The sequence below is a fragment of the Phyllobates terribilis genome, unplaced genomic scaffold (assembly GCF_046119375.1).
Source record: "Phyllobates terribilis strain yellow unplaced genomic scaffold, ASM4611937v1 Scaffold_5__5_contigs__length_657084704, whole genome shotgun sequence".
Classification (NCBI taxonomy): domain Eukaryota; kingdom Metazoa; phylum Chordata; class Amphibia; order Anura; family Dendrobatidae; genus Phyllobates; species Phyllobates terribilis.
This window is the reverse complement of record NW_027362765.1, coordinates 381,423,111-381,438,222: the sequence shown is the minus strand read 5'-3', so window position 1 is coordinate 381,438,222 and position 15,112 is coordinate 381,423,111. Positions and strand designations below refer to the sequence as shown.

The 15,112-nt window shown below is 49.6% G+C and overlaps 1 protein-coding gene across 3 annotated transcripts in view; it reads left to right on the top strand.

The window, feature by feature from the left end:
• Window positions 1–7,772, top strand: part of LOC141271199 (killer cell lectin-like receptor subfamily B member 1B allele B) — a 316,917-nt gene extending 309,145 nt beyond the window's left edge. For all 3 annotated transcript variants that reach the window (XM_073681309.1, XM_073681308.1, XM_073681307.1), the window contains 2 exons: window positions 7,253–7,365; window positions 7,486–7,772. In XM_073681309.1, coding sequence (XP_073537410.1) covers window positions 7,253–7,365; window positions 7,486–7,606 — 234 coding nt within the window. In that variant the 3' untranslated portion in view covers window positions 7,607–7,772. The remainder of the gene's footprint in view (window positions 1–7,252; window positions 7,366–7,485) is intronic.
• The last annotated feature ends 7,340 nt before the right edge of the window (window positions 7,773–15,112 follow it).

Genomic DNA, 15,112 nt, shown 5'->3' with positions numbered 1-15,112 from the left:
GAAGAAAAACCTGTCTGGAGTGGCTCTCCTGGAGGTCCAACACGGGATCTTCATGCGCTGCAGCCATCCCAGGGCCTACTTTGGGGGTTTGGGACAGGTCCCTCGCGCTTCTGAACTGACTTTTCATCCTTGCACTTTAACCCGTCTGTCTATGCATAATGTCTCTGGATGGTTTTATACTTTTATACTTTTATAATTTGTGCAGTTTGTAACGTTAAAGGAGAAGTGCCTCCCATATTGGGAAGATTGTTTACTGTTATAAAAAAAAATATAAAAAAAGACTGTACCAGGTTTTGCTCTCTTTGCAGCCCGCGGACGTGCTCTGTTTCACCAGGGGGGAATGTGGCGCCCCAGAGGGCTCGACCGCCACAGGGATGCTGCACCTCTTCAATGGGGTGTGGTGTTCCTCCTTTGAGGCAAGAACGGTGCAATGGTCAGGACCCCACCTCCACATCCAACACCACACTCCTCCCACCAGAAGGGGCTAATAGGCACTAGTGTGCTGCCCCTACTGGGAAAATGGGAGACTGGGGAACCAAGAGATAGGGGGAACCATGTAGTGGGTGAGGGTGGAGGACGCACATTTAGTTTACACTTAATATTTCATATTAAATAAACAGACATCTTGGGCTCATGGTTCTTTGATTGTGATCTTCATCCCTGAACGTGGCTTCTGGGTGAACCTGCAGCGGATGGAGACATGGCCCTCATACTCTGGCCTTGAGTCGAGGGGCAGGTTGGAGTTAACGTATGTCTCAACCCGGTCAAGGACCATACCCAAGAAGTCCTGGAGCTTAGGAGTGTAGCCCCACCGCAAAAGGATCCCAGGGGGATGCAGACTGAGCGGTATACGCCACCTGTCCTCGCTATTCTGGCCTAGTCAGAGGCATTCCGGCTGCAAGAGGGGTACCGGTCCATGACATCTGACTTTGCTACTTCACGTCCTAGTCAGGGAAGCCCGGTAGGCCCAGAGGATCCCACCGGGTAACGGAAGGAGCGGAGCTGCCACCCGTACTCTTTTTCTGAGCGTAGTCCAGAGGGAGACCCGGCCTATCTACACACACAAACAGGAGAGGACTCAGTCTGAAGTCTAGGAACACTCTGGTGCGGGGTCCTGATTAAGCATTTGAACCACTCGGAGGTTGTCGGACCCCTGTTCCTGGTGACCGCAGAACTCCATGAGGAGCAGGGAGAAGCCTTGCAGCTGCACTCTCTACCGTGAGTAAAAACCCTGGAAGTCAACCCCTATGGCCTCCGGACTCTTTATTTCTGCACCGCTCCGCGCAGCACCAGACTTCCTACACTACAACTCCCTCCATCCTCGTCTCTGCCCTGAGGCACTGCTCCGCCTGTGGGGAGTAGTATCAACATCGGCTGCCACAACATCCCGCTTCAGAAGACTGCAGCAGCGCTGGTGGCCTTCACGAGGTACCACAGGTGGCATAGTCGATAGCAACCACTCATCCCTGATAGCCCGTACCACCATTTTTTAATGTGACGGCCCTGGGCATGGAACGGGTCCAGGCCACGGCTACTACCCACACCAAACATCTGACCCGGCTCCGAGTAATCCCCTCATCTTCTCAGGGTAGGGCTGCGAGCGTCACACACCGGGACAGTGACTGAAATACCTCCGCCAGGTGCTTCAAGTGGTCCTGGTACGTCTTGGAGTACACTATCACATCATCCAGGTAAAGTAACACAGTCTCGAAGTTGCGGTGTCCCAGGCAGCACTTCATCAATCTCTGGAACGTCCCGGGGGCTTTGCAGGGTCCAAACGGCATGCTGTTGAACTCGCAGGGTCCCATAGGGGTTGTAAAGGCCGTCTTCTCCCGATCCTCCTCAGCCACAGCTACTTGCCAGTACCCACTAGTGAGGTCAAGGGTGGAAAAGTAATTTGCAGACTTTAATGCAGCCAGGGACTCCTCAATGCGATGTAAAGGGTATGCATCTTTATGTGTAATGTGATTTACTTGTCTGTAATCTACTCCCATCCTTTTTCCTGACTAACACTAGGGGAGCTGCCCAGGGACTACGACTATCCCTTACCACCCCCGCCTTTCTCATATCGTGCAGCATCTCCTTTGCCTTCTGGTAGTGAGCTGGTGGTATAGGCCTGTACCGTTCTTTGATGGGTGGATGGTCACCTGTGGGGATATGGTGTTGAACCCCCTTAATCCTCCCAAAGTCAAGTGGGTGCTTACTGAACACCTGCGCGTATTCTTGTACCACCCGGTGTACACCCTGTTTCTGATGGGCAGGAGTGGTGTCTGTTCCTACATGGAGCTGTTGACACCAATCCTCCACCTGAGTTGCAGGGTCATTATGCTCCACTTCGTCTGGTGAGGTTAAGGACTCCGCCTTGTGAATGGAGTAATTATTTACAGCATATAGTTTGGCAACAGTGGCATAACGTGGTAATCTGACCTCATCTTCCCCACAGTTGAGAAGACAGACGGGCACCCTCCTATTGCGTACATCCACCACTCCTCTGGCGGTTAAGAGCATGGGTCTGTGCTCGGAGCAGAAGGGTTCTACTACCGCCTGGTAGCTCTGTCCTCTAAGACCTATGGCTGCTCTACACCAGATAAGCATTTCACTAATAAGGGGGATCGCAATGGGTATGGGGTCCGTCACTCGCACATTACCGATTTCACCATCTGTTAACCTTACTTGCTGTTGGTACATCAGGACTCGGATCTCCTTCTGTAACGCCCTTCTCTGTCCTTGTCTGGCTGTGTCAGCTATCTGTTGGAGCAAGAACACAACTTCTCCCAAACAGTTGCCAACAATGTTAGTGCCAATTACCATGTACGGATTGGTATCATCAGGATTAGTCTCTACTACAATTAGCCCCTGGTCCTTCAGCTCCACTCTCCCCACTTTTACTGTCACATTCTTAACCCCGATTAGGTTAAGGGGGAGTCCATTTGAGGCATAAACAGAAAGATTTCGAGCTGGCGGACTTAGGTCATCCATGGACCAGAACCTTTTGTAGAGGACCTCAGGTATTATAGTTACCTGAGACCCTGTGTCCAGCAGGGCGTGCGTCAGGATTCCGTCCAGCACAATGGACAGGAAAGGTCTTCCTCCCACGAACCTGTTGTACCAGTCTGATGGGCCTGGGAAATCTACTCCTGGGTGTCGGTCCTCGGCCCCAGGGTTTGCTCGTTTAAAGGACAATTCTGGGCGGTGTGACCTGTCTTGCGGCAGTGGTAGCAGGCAGGGTCCCTCTGTGGACGGCGCTGGTCACTGATCCTCGTAGAGGGTGGTGTTGTTCTCCTCCTCCTTCGCATCCAGGGGACATCCTCAGGGCTATCGGCTATCAGGATTTTCCCTTCGTCCTCGGGTTCCGTCCGCAGCTGCAGGGCACTCAGCACAGTGGTCAGGGTTTTGCTCAACTGACGCACTTCAGAGCGCAAGCTGTCCAGCTCTCTAGGGGACGTTGCTGGGACTTTGGCTTCAGCAGCCACTGGGGAAAAGGTGGGTGTTGCAGGCACTGGGGTGGCTCCACCCTGATAACATTGGATGGAATTTATTTCCAGAGGCTGCAGTCCTTTTATAGTCATGTCCTTAAGATTGTCAAAGGTGGCATCTGGATGATCCAGGGACCACTAACGCACAGTCCTGCTCTCCTCAGGAGACTTCAGTCCCCGGACAAACTGTTCCTTCAGCATTTTGTTCTCATTTTCGATGCTGGTTGGACTAACCTGTTTCAGAGCTCGCAGGGCCCCCTGTAGACGCCAGGCATAGTCCCGAACATTGTCCTCCGGCTGTTGAGAACAGTTGTAGAACCTCATCCTGAGGTACGCCTCAGTATGATCATCAAAAACAGTCTGTAGCTTTTTAAAGATTGCGGACACTGATTCCTGGTCTGCGGCCGACTATGTTTCCACTTCCCGCTCCGCAGCACCAGTCAATTGTCATAATACAACAGCGGCCCTCTGCTTGCCTGTCATAGATTACATGTCCAGGATACTGCATATTTTCCGCTTGAGCCCAGACAGGGTATCTGGTTTGCCGCTTTACTGGGGGAGCCACTTTGCTCCAGGAATATACGGTAGAGTTATGGGGATGACAGGAGTGACAGGGTTTGCTGATGGGGCAGCGGCTCCGCTCTGCACGGCTTCGGGTGCGGGTTCATTGTCAGGGACGTTAACCGGGGCTCCGGCTAGTTGCTGTACCTCGGACATTCTGGCGCCCCCCTAGCAAACCGTGGCCTATCTTCTTTTCTTTTTATTCTGGTAGGCCGCAGCTCCGCAGGTGACGGTCTTCTTCAGGACCTTGCGTCGCTTGCGTCCTACGTCAGAGCGCTCACCACGGCTCCTTCCAGGACCTGGCGCTTCCTGGTTTGACGTCAAGGCGTAGGGCGTGTCCGGGGCTTTGCGCGCTGTTGCAGGTACGCCCCTCGGTTTCCCGCGGTTACGCCCTTCTTCTTCCCGCACTACTGCGTGACAATGGCGGCCAACTTCACCACAGTTTAATACACAGTTTTTATTAAAGGCGCACAGTACCCGGTGGCAACGGGCATAACACTCCGTCATTGCAGCGGGCACGGGATCCTGTTCGTGACGCCAGGAAAAGATGACTAGCCCAGGGGGATGAGGGAAGACTCGGTACCCGGGCCTTTTGCCTGACCTTGGGGATGTCGCTGTGGTCGGCTCCCGGGCCCGTACTCTGGGCCTCTCTTTTAAAAAAAAGGGTGGTTTCGTTTGCTAATTTTATGGAAGTTCGTGACACCACCTGTGGTTTCTGGTGAGAATCACCAGCGCTGCGGCAGTCCACTGAGGCCGGTGATAAGGCAGCTTGATGGTATAGCTCCCACAGGTGGAGCTAGACCTCAGGGCAGTGTATGAAGAGGAGGATGCAGGACAGGCGAGACCCAGCCGGGTCAGAGCAAGAACAGGGACGGACACGATAGTCACTTCGGTACCTTTTACTGGTGGTAATTCAGGCACATCCCGGAGCACTGTAGGGTGAAGGGTGCATATCAGGATCCTCCCCAATGAGCGGGTATAGGGCCTCCTGCTTCGTGCCTCTGCGTAGTAAGTTTCTGACCTGCCTGAAGCTAAGCCTAACTTTATCTCTGTACTGCATCGACTGACGTTGTGGTAGGGCCTTCTCTTGGAGTGCACGCTCCCAACTTACGGGGAACTTATGTGTGAATGCTTATGGGGGCCTCTTGTGGAGGAATCCTTTAATGCACCCCCCTAGGATGGGTGCCACACATCCATTGTTGCCTGGATTGTGCATTCTTTCATTCAAGGCTTGAGCTGAATCGAGAATATATAACTGGGCGTATGTTGGTGATTCACCTTGGTTAGGGTGCAACGCAGATGTTGCATGATAAATTCGCCCATGGATTCTGCAACAGAAAGGACCTGATCACTTGTTAATTGATTGGTCAATTTGTGCGCCCTTTGATGCAAAAGCGTTTGCACTATTGTATGATCTTATGTTTTCCATAAAATTCTTGGAGTTTGGTTCAGATCCCTTCATACAATTAGTAGGGTTGAGCGAGTATGTTCTGTTCCGAGTATTCTCGGGCCGAGCTCCGAGTATTTACAGCTGCTCGGTGATATGGTTGAATCGCTCCCGTGTGCATGATTTGCAACTGTTTGACAGCTTTATTACATGTGAGGAATGTGTAAGAAATAGACATTCCTCACATGTAATAAAACTGTCAAACAGTTGCAAATCATGCACACGGGAGCGATTCAACCATATCACCGAGCAGCTGTAAATACTCGGAGCTCGGCCCGAGAATACTCGGTGAAAGGGTTAATAGAACATACTCGCTCAACACTAACAATTAGTAATCCAGGGATGCATTCATACTTCTTCCAATAAGATGGTTCCATTATGACAACAGTTTGTTGTAATTTCATTTTTTTTAATGGTTGGCATAACAAAATGGCCATTTTTTGTTCATTGGGCCAAGATAGCATACCTCGATGTCATCTTCATTGAACTTTTCAGCAAGCAAAGCAATGTTGTGAGATCTCAAGTTCTTACCTAGTGGGCAGGTTGGTTAGTATGGGCTACTCTGAGTCTCTGAGTATTGGCTTCACGATGCTGCTGAAGCTCACCTTCTATCATACTCTGTTGAGCAGACCTATGCCTTTCAGCGTCAGCTTTGCGCATCTGTTGACGCTCTTTTTTGAGTGAGATTTTGACGGGCAGCCCTTTTTCTGACAATATTGGCTTCACACAGCAATTGAAGGTGCTTTTTTGTAACCCTACTTCTATGAACCTTTTGAGCTTCAGCCCTTCTTGGTTTTTTTTTACCTGAGTTTCCTCCTCAGAAGGTGCTTGCTAGCATTTGAGGGAAATTATTATGGAATTATGAAACAAATAAGGTTGTAAACTTTTACTGGCAGCTTTTTAATTATATTGAAGCATTAGCTTATAAAAATGTATTGTTCAATAAATTCTCTGTAAGCTACTTTTTTTTAAAAAAACTGTGTGATATTTCTTTACGTTGGCTTGTTGGTGTGGGAGTTTGTGGGTGGGGTCTTATGTAACTCTTCCTCCCCTGGCTGTTTTTCTTCCATTTATCATTTATCTTTAATTATATTTACCTTTAAGTAATCTTCTCCCTTTTTCCAGCAGCCTTATGGGCGGCCTTTGCGTATTGCTCTGTTCACTGTGTATTAGAATTAAAATGGCGCTTCTCCCTTTTTCCAGTCACTAGTCTTATGGGCAGCATTTGCGCAGTACTCTGCTCACATTGTATTACAATTAATATGGGGCCGAAGTGTGGGCGTCAGCAGTGCGATGTTAAGTTTGCTTTACAATAAAGTTGACTAAATAGTCGCCAGAATGCTCTGCTGACATTCTAGTAAACTTGCTGAAGTTGTATTGAACTTAAAATGGCGGTGGAGTGTGGGCATGCATTAAATATTGAAATAAAATGTTGCCGACTTAGCACGTGCGCATACCGCGCTATCTGGTGCCATTTTGTTGTAGACACTGTGTGTGCGAATTGGTCTTCAATAAAATGGCACCAGAGATCGCGGTATACGCAGACGCTGACTCCAGCACCACACTTCTCCTCCAGCCTCATCCTCCCTGTCACCTCGAAGCAATGGAATTCCAGTCTATTAATGCTGGATGCATCATTATGACTCTGGCCACACTGCGTAAGTGCAGCCTATTCCGGCTTCAGACAGAAGAACATATCCAGCGTTATATTATAGATATTCATATCTATTATATATCTGATATGATGGACGTTCTTTATATATTACAGGAGATTATACAGAGATCTATCACACAGCAGGTAGAAAAAACATATTGGATAGGACTTCACCGTGATGGAGATGTCTGGAGATGGGTGGATGGAGAACATTATTCCAGCAGCTTGTAAGTGACTCCTGACACCAGCACACACCGGTCATTACTGTGACTGTGATACATCCCATCACCGGGGTCTGGACCTCCCTTATAATTACTGATTTATCATAATTTCCTCATTTTATTCAGGTTCCAGATAAAGATACAAGGATCAGGACGCTGCATATCAATGACCGGATCTGGATATTATCAGGGAAACTGCAATTCTACTAACAGATGGATATGTGTAAAGAAAGCTATGAGGATCTGATGTTGTTGAAACATATAATGTACATGAAATTGAATAAAACTATAAATATTTGCAATTAGAGGTTTAGTAATATAAAATGAAAAAGTAAAGATCTAAGTATTTTGTTTTAATGTACATTTCATTTATATCCACAAATTATTGAATCTTCATTCAAAAAGTATAAAAATAAAGCAGAATTCACACTTAGGCTATGTTCACACATGTTGGGTTTTTCAGCGTTTTTTGCTGCAAATTTTTATGCAAATTTTCAGCTTTGTTTTGCAGTACCCACAAAGACTATGAGAAATCAGAAATCTCTGTTCACACATCATGGTTTTTTTTTGTTGCACCCAGGTGATTTCTTGACAGGTTTTTTCTGATTTTTGACGCAGTCGATTTCCTGCCAGAGATCAGTTTTGCTGCAGATTTGTGACGTAAAAAAAAAACAACATTAGTGATGAGCGAGCATGCTCGCTACTGCCCGGTGCTCGCCCGAGCATCTCTCTGTGCCCGAGCATCTGCGGAGTATTTCTGGGGTTGCTCTGCGAGAGCTTGGGTCTCCTCCCTGCATATTTGGCGCACTTTACAGAGCCAATGAACATGCAGGGATTGCCAGCCATGCACTGTAATGCCGTAGCCATGTTGGTTGTGGCATTACAGTGATTGGCTGGCCGCACAGCGTCATCAGGTCTATATCAGACCTGGCGCCTCCATGCTCGTCACAGTCACTTCGGAATCAGACAGTGTAGGGAGAGCTGCTGCTGCGTCAGGGAGAGATTTGGTTGTTTACAGTTATATGAAAAAGTTTGGGCACCCCTATTAATCTTAAGCTTAATATTTTATAAAAATTGGTGTTTTTGCAACAGCTATTTCAGTTTGATATATGTAATAACTGTTGGACACAGTAATGTTTCTGATTTGAAATGAGGTTTATTGTACTAACAGAAAATGTGCAATCTGCATTCAAACAGCATGATCAGGCACATGGCAGCAAAGCACCCGAATTTGTGGGCCGAAAACCAGTGTCCAGGAACAGTGTCTGCGGGTGGTACCACTTCTTCTTCCGCTGTTATGCATGCAAGCCAATCCACTGTCCATGGTGCATGCGAAGATGCCTCCTGACCTGTACCTGTCATTGCACACTCTCAAGTAGCAGCATCAGGAAGCACATCCACATCCGTGTCCCAGCGCAGCGTTCAGTTGTCCATACCCCAGTCCTTGGAACGCAAGCACAAATACGCAGCCAACGTCACACTACTAAATTCCCACATTTCGCAACTGTTTGAGCTAGAAATGTTGCCTTTCAGGCTCGTGTAGACAGAAGCATTCCACAACCTAATGGCAGCGGCCATTCCTCGGTACTCGGTCCCCAGCCGCCACTATTTCTTCCGGTGTGCCGTCCTCGCATTACACAAGCACGTGTCCCAAAACATTAGCCGTGCCCTCAACAACGCAGTTCCAGGAAAGTCCACCTAACCACGGACACGTGGACAAGTGCTTGCGGGAAGGGATGATACATCTCGCTGACGGCACATTGGGTTAACAGAGTGAAAGCCGGGACCCAAACGGACCTTGGGAGGGAACACGTCCTCCCGACGCCAAGGATCGCAGGCCCTAGGTCAATCAGGGTTGCCGCCGCAGTTTACAGCTCCTGCACCTCATCCTCCTCTTCAGCCTCCATCTCCGAAATGACCACATCAGTCACAAGCTGGAAGCACTGCATCACTAACTCGGCCAAGCAGCAACAGGCTGTGTTGAAGCTAATATGCTTAGGTGAAAAACCGCACAATGCTGAAGAGTTGTGCACACCTCTGAAAGAGCAGGCAGATCTGTGGCTCACACCCCTGAACCTACAGCCAGGCATGGTCGTGTGTGACAATGGCCGAAACCTGGTGGCAGCTCTGAGGAGAGGCGAACTCACACACGTACCATAAAGTACCAAAAGGAAAAGAGATTCCCTGTTACATATACCTCAGATAGTATATAGTGATAAATTATCATAGCATTTTATTAGAGGCAGACGGGAAATCAGGAAAACTGGGGGAACAGTTTTATGAAAGAGTAATGAATTTTATTCAATATTATATAAATACACAAGACAAAAAAAAGATCATTTAAAAAGAGGGATGAGAAACACTGCAAAAAAACTATGGTAAAAGATGTAAAAAGTCCACCATAGTGAAAGAAAGGGGGAGACACAAGGTCCCTAGCAAGTTACCAATTAATAGAGTATTCTAGTAGTTGTACCGGACCATAGAGTGCAAACGGCTAGATATATACCGAATCTGTCATAGAATGGGTGCAAGCTAGTCCTATCTCTGGTGTGTCCTTGTCTAGGACTCAGATCCACAACAGGAGATTAAGGTTACCTTGTGACATGTTGTCAAATGAAGCAAAGTGCGCTTGGGACCCGTGCGATAGCCTCGATGCGCGTTTCACCTTCCGGCTTTGTCAGGAGGCGTGGTGAACAATAAAAACCAGGTGTTATTTAAATAGATGAGTCTTGGTAATCAGCGAGTCGGCGCGCAGATCGTCATGTTGCTCCTCCCTGTGGCGCGGCCAGCCATTGTTCACAGGGAACGACGGGAAGGAGGACGTACGTCATTACCTCCGTTGTCCCAGCAACGCGCCCCGCGTGCGACGCCACAGAGGTCGAACAGCGCATGCACGAGGTGCGTCTGCGCTGTATATAGGAGAAGGAAGGAATCAAAGTAAGTGTAGTTAAATGGGTTATCTATGCACTCAGAAGGGAGCAGCATGTTATGCTGCTCCTCCCCTGCAATCGGGGCAGGTCGGTATATATCATAGGAGGAAGAGTAAATCGTACTCTCCCCCGTCCCGGCCTTACCCCCTACCCGTGCAACCATGTGAAAGGGGCAAAAGGTGCATATAACATACTGCACTATTTGTAATAGAACCATAAAATAATATATGTCTAGTGATATCCTCAGGGAGATTTTACTACATGACAGAACCATTGTCAGAGAGAAATTGCTCGTATAAAAATTATGGTGCCAGATGACATCAGTAACGATTCTCAACCAAAAGGGGTAGACCACACCCCCCATTTGAAGTAATATACGGTCACATTACATTAGTAATAGATATAAATACATAACAGAGAAATATTCGAAATCTATTGGTCATTCATCATAATTATCCTCTAAGATAAGTAAACTCAACCCTTATCAAGACATGTAGAAGGATATAAAATAACAGTTACTCAGTAGCGCACATATGTCTATGCACGCATAAACCGTGCATGTACATACTGTATATATGCACGTATGCATATGACGCGCCCCCTGGGCCTGTGTTTTGAGGGGGATACCCGGAACCGGATCGCTGGGGGTTGTAGTCTTCCATGGCGGTGACCTGGTCCGTGCCCAGGGTGGTCAATTCAGTGGCAGTCTTAGTGTAATAACAAGTGTCCAACTACGCCACCCGTGGATTGCTGTCAGTGGGGACCACCGCTGCAGGGCAGACCGCTGAGGCTGGTATTATGTGTGCAGCTTAGAGTGGGATGACTCCCCACGGGAGGAGTATAGCCTCAGGGCAGTTAGTGTGGATGATGGGAGTGATGGTGCACGAGCGCAGCAGGAATAGAGTCTTTGCAGTGCAGTTCAGGGTCTTTACTGGTGATAAGAAGGCCGACTCTCCCGGGAGTACTGGCTAGTATAAGGGGCCTGGTCTGTCTGTGAGCAAGCAGGAGTTCCCCTGGCCAGGTGGAGTTGTAGGCCTCCCCATCTATCTGCACTCTTTCTGGCTACCTTGCTGTAAACGGTTACAAGTAGCCCACGTCCCTGAGTATACTGTGTGGTGCTCACCCGTATGGCTGGTGACTTGGGGCCTTCTGTTAGCCTCTGCTCCTGGATGGCGGCGCTGGTCCCTTCCTTGTGACTGAGCCTCCGGGCTTCTATGGCCAGAGGACCTGGAATCCCCCGCCGGCTGGTTTCTGCTGCTCGGTGTATATCAGTCCCCACAGCCTCGGACTCGGTGTCCGGTTTTAGTGTCCTCAGCCAGGGCGAGCTATATCTCCACTTAGCTTCCAGCCCCTGGTCTTCTGTTCCTAGCTCCTGCAGAGCTCCTAGTTCTTGCTTTCCCTGTGTCTGCTGCTCTCCAGACCAGACTGCATCTCTGTCTGGGACTTCACTCACTAATCCCGCCCCAGACCCAGTTTATAAGGGCAGATTCCTCCCCTCCCAGGTCTGGGCGGGTGGTGTTGCATGCTGAAGGGCTCCTGACCAGAGAAACCTCCCACCTGCTCTCAGACATAATATTTCTATTACTGTGGCAACCAGACCCCTGGGGTGCCACATTCCCCCCTAGAAAATTTTAGTACTCCGGGACTAAACACATTTTTAAGAAAATACAAATACAAAGGTATAAACAATAATACAATAACATATACACAAGAAGCTTTAGTCTGTAGAGGTCACGGCGTGTCCGTAACCGGGTGTCCATATCACCCAAGGTGAAGTTTTGGCATAGAATAGGGGACCTGTCCAAAGCAAACCCCATGCGTTGGCCCTGGGCGTGGCTGCAAGGCGAGACTAACTACTTTGGGCCGCAAGGAGGCCACGTCAGACAGGTTTTCTCTTCCGCGGCCATCTTCGCAAGAGGCACTAAGGTGCAACTATCTACAAAACTGTTCTGGTTATCCAGCATCCATAACCTGTTAGTCCAAAGGAATCTGCAGGGTAACTGAGAAACATAATTAATAACAGGCAACAACAAAAACCATTAACATTTTCAAGAAACAGTTACATTTACAGTGCATTACTTTATATTTTCCAGCGAGCGGGCATCTGACCTCTAGTGACTCTAGTGGACCTACGGAGCTCACTAACTGGTTCTGCACTACAGGGTGTAGGGGATGTTATGGGTAAGCTGGGCAGCTGTCTGTGCACTCTTTGGCTAACTAGGGGTACGGAAGGCTCACTACTAGCAGAGGGTTGATTCTCCTGGTCTGCTGGTATGGATTCTTCTGCCTCTTGGGCCGGCTGCTCTTCCAGCTCTACCGGTTCCTCTGTAGGTCCTTGAGGGGCTGGCTGGAGAAAGGTGAGGACGGGTACCACTACAGCGCCATTTACTTGTGTCCAAGACCGGGGAAAGTCTCCGAGTATGGTGCTGAGCATTTCCTCCTTTTCCTCTACGGGTTGAGGGTCTTCCTGATCTTCATCCGTGCTTTGCAACTTCTCGGGGCACTTTTTCAGGTGGTCTCTGGAGACAGTGGCTGTGGTCTCTCCTCCATCCCTGCTGATGACACAGACTTTTGGGTTCTCATGGCTTGAGGGCAGTATGGTGTACGGGTCCTTCTCCCACTGGTCATCCAACTTGTGGAGCAGCCTCTTTCTCTTCAAGACCCGCTCTCCAGGTACCAGGGGAACAGCGGGAGCATACTGGTTATAAGCCTTCTCTTGCCTTTCTCTAGCTTGAGACAGACTTCGCTTGACGCTCTCCTGCACTTTCCGATACTGCTGCTGCCGTTCTGTATTCCAGTCTGCCTCTGGCGAGGTGTCCTCAGGTGTCAGGACTCCCATATCCAGGTCAATAGGCAGCTTACCAGGTCTTGCTCTCATTAGGTAAGCTGGGGTACCGTTGGTGGAACCTACAGGGATGTGATTGTACAAGTCCACCAAATCGGGCAGTTTCTCAGGCCACAGACTGCGTTCTTCCAGGGGCAACATTTTTAACAAGTCTATCACCACCTGGTTCATCTTCTCACATAGTCTGCTGGTCTGCGGATGATAGGGCGTTGTTCTTATCTTCTGGCAGCCATACAGGTTGCAGAACTCCCGGAAGACCTCCGCTTCGAAGGCTGGTCCTTGGTCCGTCAACACTTGCTCCAGATACCCGTGTGGACGGCAGAAGTGCTGCTGGAAAGCCCTAGCTGCTGTTTGAGCCGTTAAGTCCTTGACAGGGACCACCACCAGGAACCGGGAGTAGTGATCCACGATTGTGAGGGCGTAGACATACCCAGATCTGCTTGGAGCCAGTTTCACATGGTCCAGGGCTACCAGTTCCAGTGGCTGTCTGGTGATGATGGGCTGCAGGCAAGTCTTCTGGCTGGCACGGTCCTTTCTTCTTAGGTTGCACGGGCCACAGTCTCTGCACCACCTCTCGATGGCTCCTCTCATGCCTACCCAGTAGAACCGTTCACGCAACAAGAACTCCAGCTTCTTCCATCCAAAATGTCCTGCTCCGTTGTGGTATGCCTCCAGAACCATAGCCGCGTCTCGTCTTGGGACCACTACCTGCCAGGTCAACTCATGTGTTCGAGAGTTAACCATTCTCTGGCACAGCTTCTCCCTGTAGAGAAACAGCTTACTTTTCTCCTTCTACAGTTGCTTGGTCTCCTCCGGAGCGTCTGGGTCAAGACGGGCATCGGCCTGTGTCAGCATTTCCTTCACCAGACGGACTGCGGGATCACTGTCTTGCATTTCCGCCCAGCTGTAGTGGGGCAAGGGATTGAACGTCACAGAGCGCCTGTCCTTCACACAGTGGGAATACAGGGTAATCCCATGATGGTGGAACGCAGAGAGCTCGACTTCCTCCAGATCCTCTGGATCTTCCCCTACGTCCGGTAAGTTTGGCATTCTAGACAGGGCATCCGCGTTGGCATTTGAGCGTCCCGCCCGGTATTTGATGGTGAATTCATAGTTGGACAGGCGGGCCATCCATCTCTGCTCCAGGGCACCGAGCCTTGCAGTGTCCAGGTATGTCAACGGGTTGTTATCCGTGTACACGGTGAACTTGGAAGAGGCAAGGTAATGCTTGAAACGTTCAGTCACTGCCCACACTACTGCCAGGAACTCCAGCTTGAATGAGCTATACCTCTCAGGGTTCCTCTCCGTAGGCCGTAGCTTTCGGCTGGCGTAAGCGATTACCCGTTCTTTCCCCTGCTGGATCTGGGACAGTACGGCTCCTAGCCCGATGTTGCTTGCGTCCGTGTGGAGGATAAAGGGCTGGCTGTAGTCAGGATATGCCAGGATTTCATTCCCCGTGAGGGCCATCTTCAGCTGACAGAAGTACTCCTCTTCCAGCTTTTCCCACCTGAAGGGCGGCTTCTGGTTTTTGGCTTTCCGAGACAGGTCCTGCATAGGGGCTGCGATTTTGGTGAAACCGGGAATGAATCTTCGGTAGTAGCCCACCAACCTGAGGAACTGCCGCACTTCCTTTATGCTGGAGGGTCTTGGCCAGTCTTTAATCACTGATCTTATCGGGGTCGGGAGCCACTCCGTCAGCACTCACCACGTGTCCCAGGTAATGCACCTTTGGTTTCAGGAGGTGACACTTGGAGGATTTCACCTTTAGGCCGTAGCTTGCCAGGGCATCAAACACTTCTGCCAGGTGTTTCAGGTGGTCCTCGTAGGTCTTGGAATAAATGATGACATCGTCCAGGTATAACAGGACCGTCTCGAAATTCCGGTGTCCCAGACAGCATTTCATCAACCGTTGGAAGGTTCCTGGTGCGTTGCAGAGCCCGAACGGCATAAAGTTAAATGCGCTGAGACCCATCGGGGT